Raw genomic sequence first — 17,804 nt, 5'->3', positions numbered from 1 at the left:
AGTTAGTAATGTACTCTTTCAACTGTTATATCAATTTACTTTTTCGTTGGATTTTCTCCATGCCAACTAAGTTAGAAATCCATCAGTGTCCAGTCTCAGATGCAATCACAATAACAAGTTGAAATACGAACAAGTACAAACCAAGCCACAAGTTACAGGAAAATTACAAAAACAATCAAATCCCAAAACCATAGAAGAGTGAAAGGGACGAGGGATTCAACCCGCTAAACACATCACCAGTCGACCGAGAATTTAGTGAATTCACGGTCAGCTGATCAGGAGGAGTGTCCCTTAGTTATTTGTTTGTGCGGCACACCGCTAACGTACATGCATGCGTAGCCACATGCATACTACGTATGTAGCTTAATATGGAGTCTGCCCCACCACGTTACCCGGCGGGCTGTAGTCGCATATGATATACACGCCAGCGTTGCCATCACAGGTAACACCTTGGCAGCCTATGGCCTTTGTGTCCCTCCACACCACCTGTTTGTATGCATCACACGACTGACCGGAAGGCGCGGAGCAGGTGTTTGTGGCGTGGTCGTAGTACTGCTTCTGCGCCACCCACCAATTCACGGCATCCAACATATTCCATTCGGAACCGGTGCCCACGAAGACGTTCTCTCCGTATGGGTGGCCCACTGGAGAAAATTCAGGAAGGCAGTCGGCGATGCGTTTCGTCGCGAACGCATCCGCGTACGTTGCCACTGTAACATCCCACACCACCGGTGGCACGCCGACGTTGGCGCGCACCATGTTGTGGGCGTCCAGGATTTCCTGCACCGTGTCCTGGGCGGTGACGATCATGACGGATGCGAGAGCTAAGAGCAGCACTGCAGCTAGCTGCTTCGGTGAGTACTCCATCTGGGCCATGTCTTCCTACAAACTCAAGGAAATATGTATGTGTATGTGTGTGTGTGTGTGAGGTGATGAGATGGGCTGCTACGGTGAGTTGTGTATTTATACTAGTGCACAAGGTAGCTCGATGGGTAGCTTCTAAAAGACGCTACGCTTGACGTCATTATACTTGAGTCAATTAAAAAAAGAATATCTCAACGTACTAGACAAAATCCAATAGTCCAAAAGTTCAACGTAATAAGTAATTAGGGACCTCATCGGTAGGAAAAAGTAACCACAGACGTCGTTACAAAAATCCAACATGCATAGTGGAATTGTGCACACTGAAAAAGAAATATATGTTTTTTATTGGAAATATGAGAATTAGTTTCCAAGATAGCAAATTAGTCTGCCAATTCATCATATGTAATGATAATTTAGTAATTGCATTCAACTATTTGCTACTTCCACAAGAATGGCTCAAATGACATCATCAAAATTTTATTGACCGAGGCTGGCCTGCCTAGCTGACCTTAAACAAGTGTAAAAAGAAAAAGACTAGGCTTGCCTTAAACTTAGCCTCATGCCAATTATGGTCAACTGTCATTCGATGCACTGTAAAGGAAAAAAGAAAATCTAAGCAGGGTCGGATGATCCACTTGCGCATGAAGCAAACCCCGCTGGTACCTCTACCACGGGATGAAAAAAGTCTTCGACACGGATAACTGCTCTTTTGTTTTCCATCACCAAGGAAGCACAATAGACTTTGTATTTAATCTCACCCTTGCTAATTAATTGATAGGATTTGGTTTTGCCTGTAAAAACAGCCTATTGCATTTCCTCAAATCCCTCAACAAGAACATCTGCGGCTTCTTTTGTTTGCACAAACAAATCATTAGTGATAAGTTCGTTTTGATGAGTTGTTGGGCTCCAATAGATTGCAGATCATCACGCACTCGTCGATCACTGGATCGCTAGAAGAAAATGAAAAGATTATCGCCTTTTCTCATATCCCTCAGTTTGAAAAAGACGTTCGTTTTTTATGAGTCTTCTCTTCGGTTTACTGGCTAGTACCAAACAAAAACAAGGATGATTCAACGCTGCATGTACATATGAATACATGTGTGTGTGCTGCCTCCGTGACTTGCTTAGCCAGGTCCTACTAAATCCAATATGTGACGTGGAGTTGTGCAAACTGTGAAAAAAAATCTATTTATTGGCATGTTGAGATGAATTAGCTTACCCGGGAGATTATTTGCCGATTTACCGTGTATCACGGTAGTTTAATTAGTGCATTAATTCAACGGTGAGCATTCAGAGAGTTGCAACTTGTACCACAATGTCTCAAGTGAGGCATCATCAAAATGTCATCACGAGGCACCATCAAAGTGCAATTACCGTGTAAAGAAGTGTAAGAAAAAAAAGACAAGTTAGAAGTTCTACTTTACACTATACATGACTTGGCTTCCCTTAAAGTTGCCTTGTGCCAACTAAGTTAAACTGTCGGCGCAGGAAAAAAGGAAAAATAAAATCTAAGCGGCATTATTAAAATGTCATCACCAGGCATCTTCCAAATGTCTCAAGCTTGGAATGATTATACTTGAGTCAAATAGAAAAAGGAATATCTCAACGTACTGAAAAAAATCCGCTAGTCCAAAAATTCAACCCAATAAGTAAATTTGGGACCTCGATCATTGTTAGGAAAAAGTAACCCGAGACATAGTTACAAAAATCGAGCATGTGTCGTGGAAATGGAATTGTGCGAATGGGCAAAAGAAATACTTTCTTTTATTAGCAGGATGAGAATCAGCATGTCGGGCAGCAGATTAGTATACAATTATGTGTAATGATAGTTTAGTATACTTATTCAGCAGCTCCATTTGTTGAGCATTCAACTATTTGCTACTTGTATAAGAATGGATCAAATGGCATCATCAAAATTTCATGACGAGGCATTGGCCTGCCCAGCTGACGATAAACCCAGTTGGTACCTACCACGTGAGGAAAAAAGAGCCCTGCTATATGTACGGCAATACCTGTACGAACCTTGTACGATCAGCCTGACAGCAAGCTCACTTCACGCGGGCGAACAAGACCATGTGCCTTCCTTTGCTATTTGCCTACTCCTACTCAGAATTAAAGCCGGCCAATCTACACCACCGAGTCTAAGATCAAAGTGCGTATATATACAAAAGTTTGTTTATTTGTTCCATGAGAATTCGGGTAGCTCCTTAATCATCAGCTTCGCAAGGGCATGTGTGGAGCGACCCATAATGTTCTGGGCTTTTCGAATCGGTTAACGCGGACAAGCAGACCGGTCACCCATACCCGTTCGGCGTGACCCATCAGTTCACCATATTTAGAAACCCGATGCGTCTACACGGACAGGTCGCGGACAACGCGTGTTTCCTCCTACGAGTGACGTGGGCCCACATGGAAGCGACCCGTCTGCAGAAAGCTGACTGACGGTAGCAGGCACGTCCATCAAAGCCGTCGTTGACCACTGCCGACGGTTCATCGACCTCGTCTCTAATGACGAAGAAGACGTCGGAAATTTGAGTTAGGTTTTTTAGGATTTTTCAAAATTATTTTCTATCTAAATTTTGTTAGAATGAATGAAATATTTATGAATTTTTCACGGGATTTTGAACTTCATTTGAATTCAGTCTTCTTTTTATGTCTGGGTCAGAAATGGTCAGCATGGACCGAATAGGTCGCGCCGCGCTATGCGATGCATGTCCGGCGACCGGACAACCATCGAAAATCTATCCGTGAAGCGACCCAAACATATAGAATCGGATTATCTGGATCGCCGGTTTGTGTCGACCCGCTGAACATACCCTAAAAACCACCAAGATATTCAGTGCTCATAACGATTGATCAGACTTGTCGGGCTGGAGCTGGATACAACGATGCTGAGATCATCTCCAGCCGCGTCCCCAAACAGCGCCGGATTTATCGTTTGAGGGTGCCGCTGTTGCCACCGCGCCTCAGATTGACGGGCATCAATGTTATCACCCTACAAGCAACTGTAACAAGAAAAAAAAGATAAGTACCTCTAATTTTTTTAATCCACGCTATATATGATTTGGCTTCCCTTAAACTTGGTAAACTGGCGGTGCAGGAAATTAAGAAAACAAAAAAAATATAAGCTGCCAGATCTCGATGGTAATAAGAAACGACTACATGGTAGGGATCGTTTTCCTCCATCGCTAGCTTAACAAGGTCATGGGTTCTCCCGCTGTCCTACCGTCCTTCCTCAAAAATAAACTAGCATGTTGATCCAAAAGTGAATGCTCCTTCGTTTTCTTTGGAACAAAAATTGGTAGTGCTAGTTTTTTTTTCGAGAGTACGCCGAAGACGTACCATATTTTTATAGAAGGCAGAATATAGAATACAAGAAGACTACAACTCACTGCAAACAACGAGCGTAGTATGAACTCACTCCACTCCACACGGGCTAGTCCGAAGACAGCCACCACCAAAACTACAACAGCGACACAAAAAGCCTATCCAAAACAGAATATCAAAGCCACGTCTCGAACCACTCCGGAGCCTCCAAAGATCAACAGCTTCAACTGAACTCCCCTTGTCAACGCACCACCAAAGTAGAAGATGGCGAGACTTGGTCGGTCCTGAGAAAGGCATCGACTTGGATTCTCCGGCGATGTCGTATATAGTGCCCCGGACGATCAAGGTTGGACAGCAACAAATACCGGAGGGCCGCAATGAGAAACAGCGGTCCATGTCTCCAAAACGCAATGCTCCCAACAGAGGGACGACATCGAGATGCCGCCAGTGCGCCGATTCACTCCGAACCTAAGCTTTCGCCCGGAGACACCACCCGATCAAAGCGGAAACAGGGCAATGCCGGCATACTCGACGACGCCTCCAAGAAGGGGAATGACGCCCACAGGCGCCATCGCCGTCGGCACCGACAGAAGACTGGCTAGACTTTCGTCGGTGTTGCCGCACACCGCCCACGCATCCCGCCTAATTGGGCCAGCCGAACTTGTTGTCCACACTGCCGTCGTCGCAGCACTTCGTCCTCGCCGCCATAGCCTGGTGGACCATCGGCTTCCAGCACAGCGAAGAAGCGCACAACTCCACCTCCAACCTCTAGCTCGACGAAGAACCGCAGCAGCCCACCACCAGCACATCGGGCCGCTCGCGCATTGATGGCGTGTAACTCACACGTTCGTTGGGAACCCCAAGAGGAAGGTATGATGCGCACAGTAGCAAGTTTTCCCTCAGAAAGAAACCAAGGTTTAATCGAACCAGGAGGAGCCAAGAAGCACGTTGAAGGTTGATGGTGGCGAAATGTGATGCGGCGCAACAACGAGGATTCCGGCGCCAACGTGGAATCCGCACAACAAAACCAAAGTACTTTGCCCCAACGAAACGAGTGAGGTTGTCAATCTCACCGGCTTGCTGTAACAAAGGATTAAACGTATCGAGTGGAAAATGATTGTTTGCAAGAAAATAGTAAAACACAATTGCAGTAGATTGTATGCTATGTAAAGAATAGGACCGGGGTCCACAGTTCACTAGAGGTGTCTCTCCCATAAGATAAAAGCATGTTGGGTGAACAAATTACAGTCGGGCAATTGACAAATAGAGAAGGGCATAACAATGCATGTACATGATATGATAAATATAGTGAGATTTAATCCGGGCATTACGACAAAGTACATAGACCGCCATCCAACTCGCATCTATGCCTAAAAAGTCCACCTTCAGAGTTATCATCCGAACCCCATTCGGTATTAAGTTGCAAAGCAACAGACAATTGCATTAAGTATGGTGCGTAATGTAATCGACAACTACATCCTTAGACATAGAATCAATGTTTTATCCCTAGTGGCAACAAGCACATCACAACCTTAGAACTTTCTGTCACCGTCCCAGGTGTCAATGAAGGCATGAACCCACTATCGAGCATAAATACTCCCTCTTGGAGTTAAGAGTACAAACTTGGCCAGAGCCTCTACTAATAACGGAGAGCATGCAAGATCATAAACAACACATAAACAATAGATTGTTAATCACCATAACATAGTATTCTCTATCCATCGGATCCCGACAAACACAACATATAGTATTACGTATAGATGATCTTGATCATGTTAGGCAGCTCACAAGATCCAACAATGAAGCACAACAAGGAGAAGACGACCATCTAGCTACTGCTATGGACCCATGGTCCAAGGGTGAACTACTCACTCATCACTCCGGAGGCGATCATGGCGATGAAGAGTCCTCCGGGAGATGAATCCCCTCTCCGGCAGGGTGCCGGAGGCGATCTCCTGAATCCCCCGAGATGAGATTCGCGGCGGCGGCGTCTCTGGAAGGTTTTCCGTATCGTGGCTCTCGGTACTGGGGTTTTCGCGACGGAGGCTTTAAGTAGGCGGAAGGGTAGGTCAGGAGGCGGCGCGAGGGGCCCACACCACAGGCCGGCGCGGCCAGGGCCTGGGCCGCGCCGCCCTATGGTGTGGCCACCTCGTGGCCCCACTTCCTTCCCTCTTCGATCTTCTGGAAGCTCCGTGCAAAAATAGGACCCTGGGCGAAGATTTCGTCCAATTCCGAGAATATTTCCTTACTAGGATTTCGAAACCAAAAACAGCAGAAAACGACGAATCGGCTCTTCGACATCTCGTTAATAGGTTAGTTCCGGAAAATGCATAAATATGACATATAATATGCATAAAACATGTAGGTATCATCAATAAAGTAGCATGGAACATAAGAAATTATCGATACGTTGGAGACGTATCAGCATCCCTAAGCTTAGTTACGCTCGTCCCGAGCAGGTAAAACGATAACAAAGATAATTTCTGAAGTGACATGCCATTATAATCTTGATCATACTATTTGTAAACACATGTAATGAATGCTGCGATCAAAACAATGGTAATGACATGAGTAAACAAGTGAATCATATGACAAAGACTTTTCATGAATAGTACTTCAAGACAAGCATCAATAAGTCTTGCATAAGAGTTAACTCATAAAGCAATAAATCAAAGTAAAGGTGTTGAAGCAACACAAAGGAAGATTAAGTTTCAGCGGTTGCTTTCAACTTATAACATGTATATCTCATGGATATTGTCAACATAAAGTAATATAACAAGTGCAATATGCAAGTATGTAGGAATCAATGCACAGTTCACACAAGTGTTTGCTTCTTAAGGTGGAGGGAGATAGGTAAACTGACTCAACAATAAAAGTAAAAGAATGGTCCTTCAAAGAGGAAAGCATCGATTGTTTTATTTGTGCTAGAGCTTTTATTTTGAAAACATGAAACAATTTTGTCAACGGTAGTAATAAAGCATATGAGTTATGTAAATTATATCTTACAAGTTGCAAGCCTCATGCATAGTATACTAATAGTGTCCGCACCTCGTCCTACTTAGCTTGGACTACCGGATCTTTGCATGCCATGTTTCAACCAAGTGTCACAAAGGGGTACCTCCATGCCGCCTGTACAAAGGTCTAAGGAGAAAGCTCGCATTTTGGATTTCTCGCTTTTGATTATTCTCAACATAGACATCCATACCGGGACAACATGGACAACAGATAATGGACTCCTCTTAAATGCATAAGCATGTAGCAACAATTATTATTCTCATATGAGATTGAGGATATATGTCCAAAACTGAAACTTCAACCATGATTCATGGCTTTAGTTAGCGGCCCAATGTTCTTCTCTAACAATTTTGCATGCTCCAACCACTAAAATGATAGATCCTTCAGACAAGACGGACGTGCATAGCAACTCACATGATATTCAACAATAGTTGATGGCGTTCCCCAGAAGCATTGGTTATCGCACAACAAGCAACTTAATAAAAGATAAAGTGCATAAGTACATATTCAATACTACGATAGTTTTTAAGGCTATTTTGTCCCATGAGCTATATATTGCAAAGGTGAATGATGGAATTTTAAAGGTAGCACTCAAGCAATTTACTTTGGAATGGCGGAAAAATACCATGTAGTAGGTAGGTATGGTGGACACAAATGGCATAGTGGTTGGCTCAAGGATTTTGGATGCATGAGAAGTATTCCCTCTCGATACAAGGTTTAGGCTAGCAAGGTTATTTGAAGCAAACTCAAAGATGAACCGGTGCAGCAAAACTCACATAAAAGACATATTGTAAACATTATAAGACTCTACACCGTCTTCCTTGTTGTTCAAAACTCAATACTAGATATTATCTAGACCTTAGTATATGCAAATCAAATTTTAGCAAGCTCTATGTATTTTTTCATTAATGGGTGCAAAGCATATGATGCAAGAGCTTAAACATGAGCACAACAATTGCCAAGTATAACATTATCCAAGACATTTTAGAATTACTACATGTAGCATTTTCCAATTCCAACCATATAACAATTTAACGAAGAAGAAACTTCGCCTTGAACATTATGAGTAAAGCCTAAGGACATTTTTGTCCATATGCAACAGCGGAGCGTGTCTCTCTCCCACAAAGTGAATGCTAGGATCCATTTTATTCAAACAAAAACAAAAACAAAAACAAACCGACGCTCCAAGTAAAGAACACAAGATGTGATTGAATAAAAATATAGTTTCGGGGAGGAACTTCGATGATGTTGTCGATGAAGAAAGGGATGCCTTGGGCATCCCCAAGCTTAGACGCTTGAGTCTTCTTAGAATATGCAGGGGTAAACCACGGGGGCATCCCCAAGCTTAGAGCTTTCACTCCTCTTGATCATAGTATATCATTCTCCTCTCTTGACCCTTGAAAACTTCCTTCAGACCAAACTTCAAGCAAACTCATTAGAGGGTTAGTGCACAATTAATAATTCACACATTCAGAGGTGACACAAACATTCTTTACACTTCTGGACATTGCATAAAGCTACTGGACATTAATGGATCAAAGAAATGAATCCAACATAGCAAAAGAGGCAATGCGAAATAAAAGGCAGAATCTGTCAAAAACAGAACAGTCCGTAAAGACGAATTTAAAGCTGGCACCAGACTTGCTCAAATGGAAAAACTCAAAACTAATGAAAGTTGCGTACATATCTGAGGATCACGCTCGTAAATTGGCTGATTTTTTCAAATTTTCTACAGAGTACTGTGCCAGATTCGTGACAGACAGCAATGCTGTTTCTGCGCAGCGATCCCAAATATAACATCAACTTTGACATAGAAACTTTACTTGGCACAAAAACATGATAAGGAGAGGTTGCTACAGTAGTAAACAACTTCCAAGACTCAACGAAACAAAAAATTGCTGTACTAAAAACATGGGTTATCTCCCATAAGCGCTTTTCTTTAACGCCTTTCAGCTAGGCGCAGAAAGTGCAAATCAAGTAACATCGAGAGTAGAAGCATCAACATCATAACTTGTTCTAATAATAGAATCAAAAGGCAACTTCATTCTCTTTCTAGGGAAGTGTTCCATACCTTTCTTGAGAGGAAATTGATATTTAATATTACCTTCCCTCATATCAATAACAGCACAAACGGTTCGAAGAAAAGGTCTTCCCAATACAATAGGACAAGATGCATTGCATTCGATATCCAAGACAACAAAATCAACGGGGACAAGGTTATTGTTAACCGTAATGCGCACATTATCAATCCTCCTCAAAGGTTTCTTTTTAACATTATCGGCAAGATTAACATCCAAATAACAATTCTTCAATGGTGGCAAGTCAAGCATATCATAAATCTTCTTAGGCATAACGAAATACTTGCACCAAGATCACATAAGGCATTACATTCAAAGTCATTGAATTTCATTTTAATGATGGGCTCCCAACCATCTTCTAACTTTCTAGGAATAGAAGTTTCAAGTTTTAGTTTCTCTTCTCTAGCTTTTATGAGTGCATTTGTAATATGTTTTGTAAAGGCTAAATTTATAGCACTAGCATTAGGACTTCTAGCAAGTTTTTGTAAGAACTTTATAACTTCAGAGATGTGGCAATCATCAAAATCTAAATCATTATGAGCTACATCAATGGGATCATTGTTCCCAAGGTTGGAAAAAATTTCAGCAGTTTTATCACAAGCGGTTCTAGTGAGTTTTAGCAATTTCGAGGCAGTTTTGTACGCTTTGCACTAGGAGTAGAAACATTGCCAACACCAATTATTTTACCATTGATAGTAGGAGGTGCAGCAACATGTGAAGAATTAGCATTACTAGTGGTGGTAATAGTCCAAACTTTAGCTACATTATTCTCTTTAGGTAGTTTTTCATTTTCTTCTCTATCCCACCTAGCACGCAATTCAGCCATTAATCTTATATTCTCATTAATTCTAACTTGGATGGCATTTTCTGTAGTAGTAATCTTATTATCAATATCATTATTGGGCATAACTTTCAATTTTAAAAGATTAACATCAGAGGCAAGTCTATCAACTCTAGAAGCAATAGTATCAATTTTATCAAGCTTTTCCTCAACAGATTTGTTAAAAGAAGTTTGTGTACTAATAAATTCTTTAAGCATGGCTTCAAGACCAGAGGGTACACTCCTATTATTATTGTAAGAATTCCCATAAGAATTACCGGAACCATTACCATTAGCAGAGGGATATGGCCTATAGTTATTACCAGAGTTGTTCCTATAAGCATTGTTGTTGAAATTATTGCTTTTAATGAAATTCACATCAACATTTTCTTCTTGAGCAACCAATGAAGCTAAAGGAACATTATTTGGATCTACATTAGATCTACCATTCACAAGCATAGACATAATCACATCAATCTTATCACTCAAGGAAGAGGTTTCTTCAACAGAATTTACCTTCTTACCTTGTGGAGCTCTTTCCGTGTGCCATTCAGAGTAATTTATCATCATATCATCAAGAAGTTTTGTAGCCGCCCCCAAAGTGATGGACATAAAGGTACCTCCAAGCAGCTGAATCCAATAAATTCCGCGAAGAAAAATTTAGTCCTGCATAGAAGGTTTGGATGATCATCCAAGTAGTCAGTCCATGGGTTGGGCAATTCTTTACCAAAGTTTTCATTCTCTCCCATGCTTGAGCAACATGTTCAGTATCTAATTGCTTAAAATTCATTATGCTACTTCTCAAAGATATAATTTTAGCGGGAGGATAATATCTACCAATAAAAGCATCCTTGCATTTAGTCCATGAATCAATACTATTCTTAGGCAAAGATAGCAACCAATCTTTAGCTCTTCCTCTTAATGAGAAAGGAAACACTTTCAATTTAATAATATCACCATCTACATCTTTATACTTTTGCATTTCACAAAGTTCAACAAAATTATTGAGATGGGCAGCAGCATCATCAGAACTAACACCAGAAAATTGATCTCTCATAACCAAGTTCAGTAAAGCAGGTTTAATTTCAAAGAATTCTGCTGTAGTAGCAGGTGGAGCAATAGGTGTGCATAGGAAATCATTATTATTTGCATTTGTGAAGTCACACAACTTAGTATTTTCAGGGGTATTCATTTTAGCAACGGTAAATAAAACAAACTAGATAAAGTAAATGCAAGTAACTAATTTTTTTGTGTTTTTGATATAGAGAGCAAGAAAATAAATAAAGTAAAACTAGCAACTAATTTTTTTGTGTTTTGTTTAGGTGCAGCAAACAAAGTAGTAAATAAAATAAAGCAAGACAAAAACAAAGTAAAGAGATTGAGAAGTGGAGACTCCCCTTGCAGCGTGTCTTGATCTCCCCGGCAACGACGCCAGAAAAAGAGCTTGATGGCGTGTAACTCACACGTTCGTTGGGAACCCTGATACGTCTCCAACGTATCGATAATTTCTTATGTTCCATGCTACTTTATTGATGATACCTACATGTTTTATGCACATTATATGTCATATTTATGCATTTTCTAGAACTAACCTATTAACAAGATGCCGAAGAGCCGATTCTTGTTTTACCGCTGTTTTTGGTTTCAGAAATCCTAGTAAGGAAATATTCTCGGAATTGGACGAAACTTTCGCCCAGGGTCCTATTTTTGCACGAAGCTTCCAGAAGACCGAAGAGATAACGAAGTGGGGCCACGAGGCAGCGAAGGGACAGGGCGGCGCGGCCCAAGCCCTGGCCGCGCGGCCCTACCCCCTGGGCACCTCGTGTGGCCCCCCGCGTTGCCCTTCCGCCTACTTAAAGTCTCCGTCGCGAAACCCCCAGTACCGAGAGCCACGAAACGGAAAACCTTCGAGAGACGCCGCCGTCGCGAATCCCATCTCGGGGGATTCAGGAGATCGCCTCCGGCACCCTGCCGGAGAGGGGATTCATCTCCCGGAGGACTCTTCATCGCCATGATCGCCTCCGGAGTGATGAGTGAGTAGTTCACCCCTGGACCATGGGTCCATAGCAGTAGCTAGATTTTCGTCTTCTCCTTGTTGTGCTTCATTGTTGGATCTTGTGAGCTGCCTAACATGATCAAGATCATCTATATGTAATACTATATGTTGTGTTTGTCGGGATCCGATGGATAGAGAATACTATGTTATGGTGATTAACAATCTATTGTTTATGTGTTGTTTATGATCTTGCATGCTCTCCGTTATTAGTAGAGGCTCTGGCCAAGTTTGTACTCTTAACTCCAAGAGGGAGTATTTATGCTCGATAGTGGGTTCATGCCTCCATTGAATCTGGGACGGTGACAGAAAGTTCTAAGGTTGTGGATGTGCTGTTGCCACTAGGGATAAAACATTGATTCTATGTCTAAGGATGTAGTTGTCGATTACATTACGCACCATACTTAATGCAATTGTCCATTGCTTAGCAACTTAATACTGAATGGGGTTCGGACGATAACTCTGAAGGTGGACTTTTTAGGCATAGATGCGGTTGGATGGCGGTCTATGTACTTTGTCGTAATGCCCAATTAAATCTCACTATATTTATCATATCATGTATATGCATTGTTATGCCTTTCTCTATTTGTCAATTGCCCGACTGTAATTTGTTCACCCAACATGCTTTTATCTTATGGGAGAGACACCTCTAGTGAACTGTGGACCCCGGTCCTATTCTTTACATAGCATACAATCTACTGCAATACTTGTGTTTTATTATTTTCTTGCAAACAATCATCTTCCACTCGATACGTTTAATCCTTTGTTACAGCAAGCCGGTGAGATTGACAACCTCACTGTTTCGTTGGGGCAAAGTACTTTGGTTTTGTTGTGCGGATTCCACGTTGGCGCCGGAATCCCTGGTGTTGCGCCGCATCACATTTCGCCACCATCAACCTTCAACGTGCTTCTTGACTCCCTACTGGTCCGATTAAACCTTGGTTTCTTACGAGGAAAACTTGCCCTCTGTGCGCATCATACCTTCCTCTTGGGGTTCCCAACGGACGTGTACATTTACGCGCATCAAGCAAATTTCTGGCGCCGTTGCCGGGGAGATCAAGACACGCTGCAAGGGGAGTCTCCACTTCTCAATCTCTTTACTTTGTTTTTGTCTTGCTTTATTTTATTTACTACTTTGTTTGCTGCACTAAATCAAAATACAAAAAAATTAGTTGCTAGTCTTACTTTATTTACTGTCTTGCTCTCTATATCAAAAACACAAAAAATTAGTTACTTGCATTTACTTTATCTAGTTTGTTTTATTTACTGTTGCTAAAATGAATACCCCTGAAAATACTAAGTTGTGTGACTTCACAAATGCAAATAATAATGATTTCCTATGCACTCCTATTGCTCCACCTGCTACTACAGCGAGAATTCTTTGAAATTAAACCTGCTTTACTTGAATTTGGTTATGAGAGATCAATTTTACAGGTGTTAGTTCTGATGATGCTGCTTGCCCATCTCAATAATTTTGTTGAACTTTGTGAAATGCAAAAGTATAAAGATGTAGATGGTGATATTATTAAATTGAAAGTGTTTCCTTTCTCATTAAGAGGAAGAGCTAAAGATTGGTTGCTATCTTTGCCTAAGAATAGTATTGATTCATGGACTAAATGTAAAGATGCTTTTATTGGTAGATATTATCCTCCCGCTAAAATTATATCTTTGAGAAGTAGCATAATGAATTTTAAGCAATTAGATACTGAACATGTTGCTCAAGCATGGGAGATAATGAAAACTTTGGTAAAGAATTGCCCAACCCATGGACTGACTACTTGGATGATCATCCAAACCTTCTATGCAGGACTAAATTTTTCTTCGCGGAATTTATTGGATTCAGCTGCTGGAGGTACCTTTATGTCCATCACTTTGGGGGCGGCTACAAAACTTCTTGATGATATGATGATAAATTACTCTGAATGGCACACGGAAAGAGCTCCACAAGGTAAGAAGGTAAATTCTGTTGAAGAAACCTCTTCCTTGAGTGATAAGATTGATGTGATTATGTCTATGCTTGTGAATGGTAGATCTAATGTAGATCCAAATAATGTTCCTTTAGCTTCATTGGTTGCTCAAGAAGAAAATGTTGATGTGAATTTCATTAAAAATAATAATTTCAACAACAATGCTTATAGGAACAACTATGGTAATAACTATAGGCCATATCCTTCTACTAATGGTAATGGTTATGGTAATTCTTATGGGAATTCTTACAATAATAATAGGAGTGTACCCTCTGGTCTTGAAGCTATGCTTAAAGAATTTATTAGTACACAAACTGCTTTTAACAAATCTGTTGAGGAAAAGCTTGATAAAATTGATATTATTGCTTCTAGAGTTGATAGACTTGCCTCTCATGTTAATCTTTTAAAATTGAAAGTTATGCCTAATAATGATATTGATAATAAGATTACTACTACAGAAAATGCCATCCAAGTTAGAATTAATGAGAATATAAGATTAATGGCTGAACTGCGTGCTAGGTGGGATAGAGAAGAAAATGAAAAACTAGCTAAAGAGAATAATGTAGCTAAAGTTTGGACTATTACCACCACTTGTAATGCTAATTCTTCACATGTTGCTGCACCTCCTACTATCAATGGTAAAATAATTGGTGTTGGCAATGTTTCTACTTCTAGTGCGAAGCGTTAAAAACTGCCTGAAATTGCCAAAACTGCTGAAACTGCTTGTGATAAAACTGCTGAAATTTTTTCCAACCTTGGGAACAATGATCCCATTGCTGTAGCTCATAATGATTTAGATTTTGATGATTGCCACATCTCTGAAGTTATAAAGTTCTTACAAAAACTTGCTAAAAGTCCTAATACTAGTGCTATAAATTTAGCCTTTACAAAACATATTACAAATGCTCTCATAAAAGCTAGAGAAGAGAAACTAAAACTTGAAACTTCTATTCCTAGAAAGTTAGAAGATGGTTGGGAGCCCATCATTAAAATGAAATTCAATGACTTCGAATGTAATGCTTTATGTGATCTTGGTGCAAGTATTTCTGTTATGCCTAAAAAGATTTATGATATGCTTGACTTGCCACCATTGAAGAATTGTTATTTGGATGTTAATCTTGCCGATAATGTTAAAAAGAAACCTTTGGGGGGGGATTAATAATGTGCACATTACGGTTAACAATAACCTTGTCCCCGTTGATTTTGTTGTCTTGGATATCGAATGCAATGCATCTTGTCCTATTGTATTGGGAAGACCTTTTCTTCGAACTGTTGGTGCTGTTATTGATATGAGGGAAGGTAATATTAAATATCAATTTCCTCTCAAGAAAGGTATGGAACACTTCCCTAGAAAGAGAATGAAGTTTCCTTTTGATTCTATTATTAGAACAAGCTATGATGTTGATGCTTCTACTCTTGATGTTACTTGATTTGCACTTTCTGCGCCTAGCTGAAAGGCGTTAAAGAAAAGCGCTTATGGGAGACAACCCATGTTTTTAATACAGCACTTTGTTTTATATTTTAGTCTTGGAAGTTGTTTACTACTGTAGCAACCTCTCCTTATCATGTTTTTGTGCCAAGTAAAGTTTCTATGTCAAAGTTGATGTTATATTTGGGATCGCTGCGCAGAAACAGCATTGCTGTCTGTCACGAATCTGGGCACAGTTCTCTGTAGAAAATTCGAAAAAATCTGCCAATTTACGAGCGTGATCCTCAGATATGTACGCAACTTTCATTAGTTTTGAGTTTTTCCATTTGAGCAAGTCTGGTGCCAGCTTTAAATTCGTCTTTACGGACTGTTCTGTTTTTGACAGATTCTGCCTTTTATTTCGCATTGCCTCTTTTGCTATGTTGGATTTATTTCTTTGATCCATTAATGTCCAGTAGCATTATGCAATGTCCAGAAGTGAAAATAATGATTGTGTCACCTCTGAATGTGTGAATTATTAATTGTGCACTAACCCTCTAATGAGTTTGCTTGAAGTTTGGTGTGAAGGAAGTTTTCAAGGGTCAAGAGAGGAGAATGATATACTATGATCAAGAGGAGTGAAAGCTCTAAGCTTGGGGATGCCCCCGTGGTTCACCCCTGCATATTTTAAGAAGACTCAAGCGTCTAAGCTTGGGGATGCCCAAGGCATCCCCTTCTTCATCGACAACATCATCGAGTTCCTCCCTGAAACTATATTTTTATTCAATCACATCTTGTGTTCTTTACTTGGAGCGTCGGTTTGTTTTTGTTTTTGTTTTTGTTGGAATAAGATGGATCCTAGCATTCACTTTGTGGGAGAGAGACACGCTCCGCTGTTGCATATGGACAAATATGTCCTTAGGCTTTACTCATAATGTTCATGGCGAAGTTTCTTCTTCGTTAAATTGTTATATGGTTGGAATTGGAAAATGCTACATGTAGTAATTCTAAAATGTCTTGGATAATGTGATACTTGGCAATTGTTGTGCTCATGTTTAAGCTCTTGCATCATATGCTTTGCACCCATTAATGAAGAAATACATAGAGCTTGCTAAAATTTGATTTGCATATTTGGTCTCTCTAAGGTCTAGATAATATCTAGTATTGAGTTTTGAACAACAAGGAAGACGGTGTAGAGTCTTATAATGTTTACAATATGTCTTTTATGTGAGTCTTGTTGCACCTGTTCATCCTTGAGTTTGCTTCAAATAACCTTGCTAGCCTAAACCTTGTATCGAGAGGGAATACTTCTCATGCATCCAAAATCCTTGAGCCAACTACTATGCCATTTGTGTCCACCATACCTACCTACTACATGGTATTTCTCCGCCATTCCAAAGTAAATTGCTTGAGTGCTACCTTTAAAATTCCATCATTCACCTTTGCAATATATAGCTCATGGGACAAAATAGCCTTAAAAACTATCGTAGTATTGAATATGTACTTATGCACTTTATCTTTTATTAAGTTGCTTGTTGTGCGATAACCATGCTTACGGGAACGCCATCAACTATTGTTGAATATCATGTGAGTTGCTATGCATGTCCGTCTTGTCCGAAGGTCTATCATTTTAGTGGTTGGAGCATGCAAAATTGTTAGAGAAGAACATTGGGCCGCTAACTAAAGCCATGAACCATGGTTGAAGTTTCAGTGTTGGACATATATCCTCAATCTCATATGAGAATAATAATCATTTCTACATGCTTATGCATTTAAGAGGAGTCCATTATCTGTTGTCCATGTTGTCCCGGTATGGATGTCTAAGTTGAGAATAATCAAAAGCGAGAAATCCGAAATGCGAGCTTTCTCCTTAGACCTTTGTACGGGCGGCATGGAGGTACCCCTTTGTGACACTTGGTTGAAACATGGCATGCGAAGATCCGGTAGTCCAAGCTAAGTAGGACGAGGTGCGGACACTATTAGTATACTATGCATGAGGCTTGCAACTTGTAAGATATAATTTACATAACTCATATGCTTTATTACTACCGTTGACAAAATTGTTTCATGTTTTCAAAATAAAAGCTCTAGCACAAATACGAGCAATCGATGCTTTCCTCTTTGAAGGACCTTTCTTTTACTTTTATTGTTGATTCGGTTTACCTATCTCCCTCCACCTTAAGAAGCAAACACTTGTGTGAGCTGTGCATTGATTCCTACATACTTGCATATTGCACTTGTTATATTACTTTATGTTGACAATATCCATGAG

At 40.5% G+C, this 17,804-nt stretch overlaps 1 protein-coding gene across 1 annotated transcript; it reads right to left on the bottom strand.

Moving 5' to 3' along the window:
• Window positions 1–363: 363 nt before the first annotated feature.
• Window positions 364–867, bottom strand: LOC124706456 (pathogenesis-related protein 1-like). Its single transcript, XM_047238121.1, has one exon. The coding sequence runs from the start codon at window positions 865–867 to the stop codon at window positions 364–366; it is 504 nt and encodes a 167-aa protein (XP_047094077.1).
• Window positions 868–17,804: the final 16,937 nt, after the last annotated feature.

The sequence above is a fragment of the Lolium rigidum genome, chromosome 4 (genome assembly GCF_022539505.1).
Source record: "Lolium rigidum isolate FL_2022 chromosome 4, APGP_CSIRO_Lrig_0.1, whole genome shotgun sequence".
NCBI classification, from domain to species: domain Eukaryota; kingdom Viridiplantae; phylum Streptophyta; class Magnoliopsida; order Poales; family Poaceae; genus Lolium; species Lolium rigidum.
Note: the sequence above shows the minus strand (reverse complement) of the source record. Positions and strands in the feature narration are given on the sequence as shown.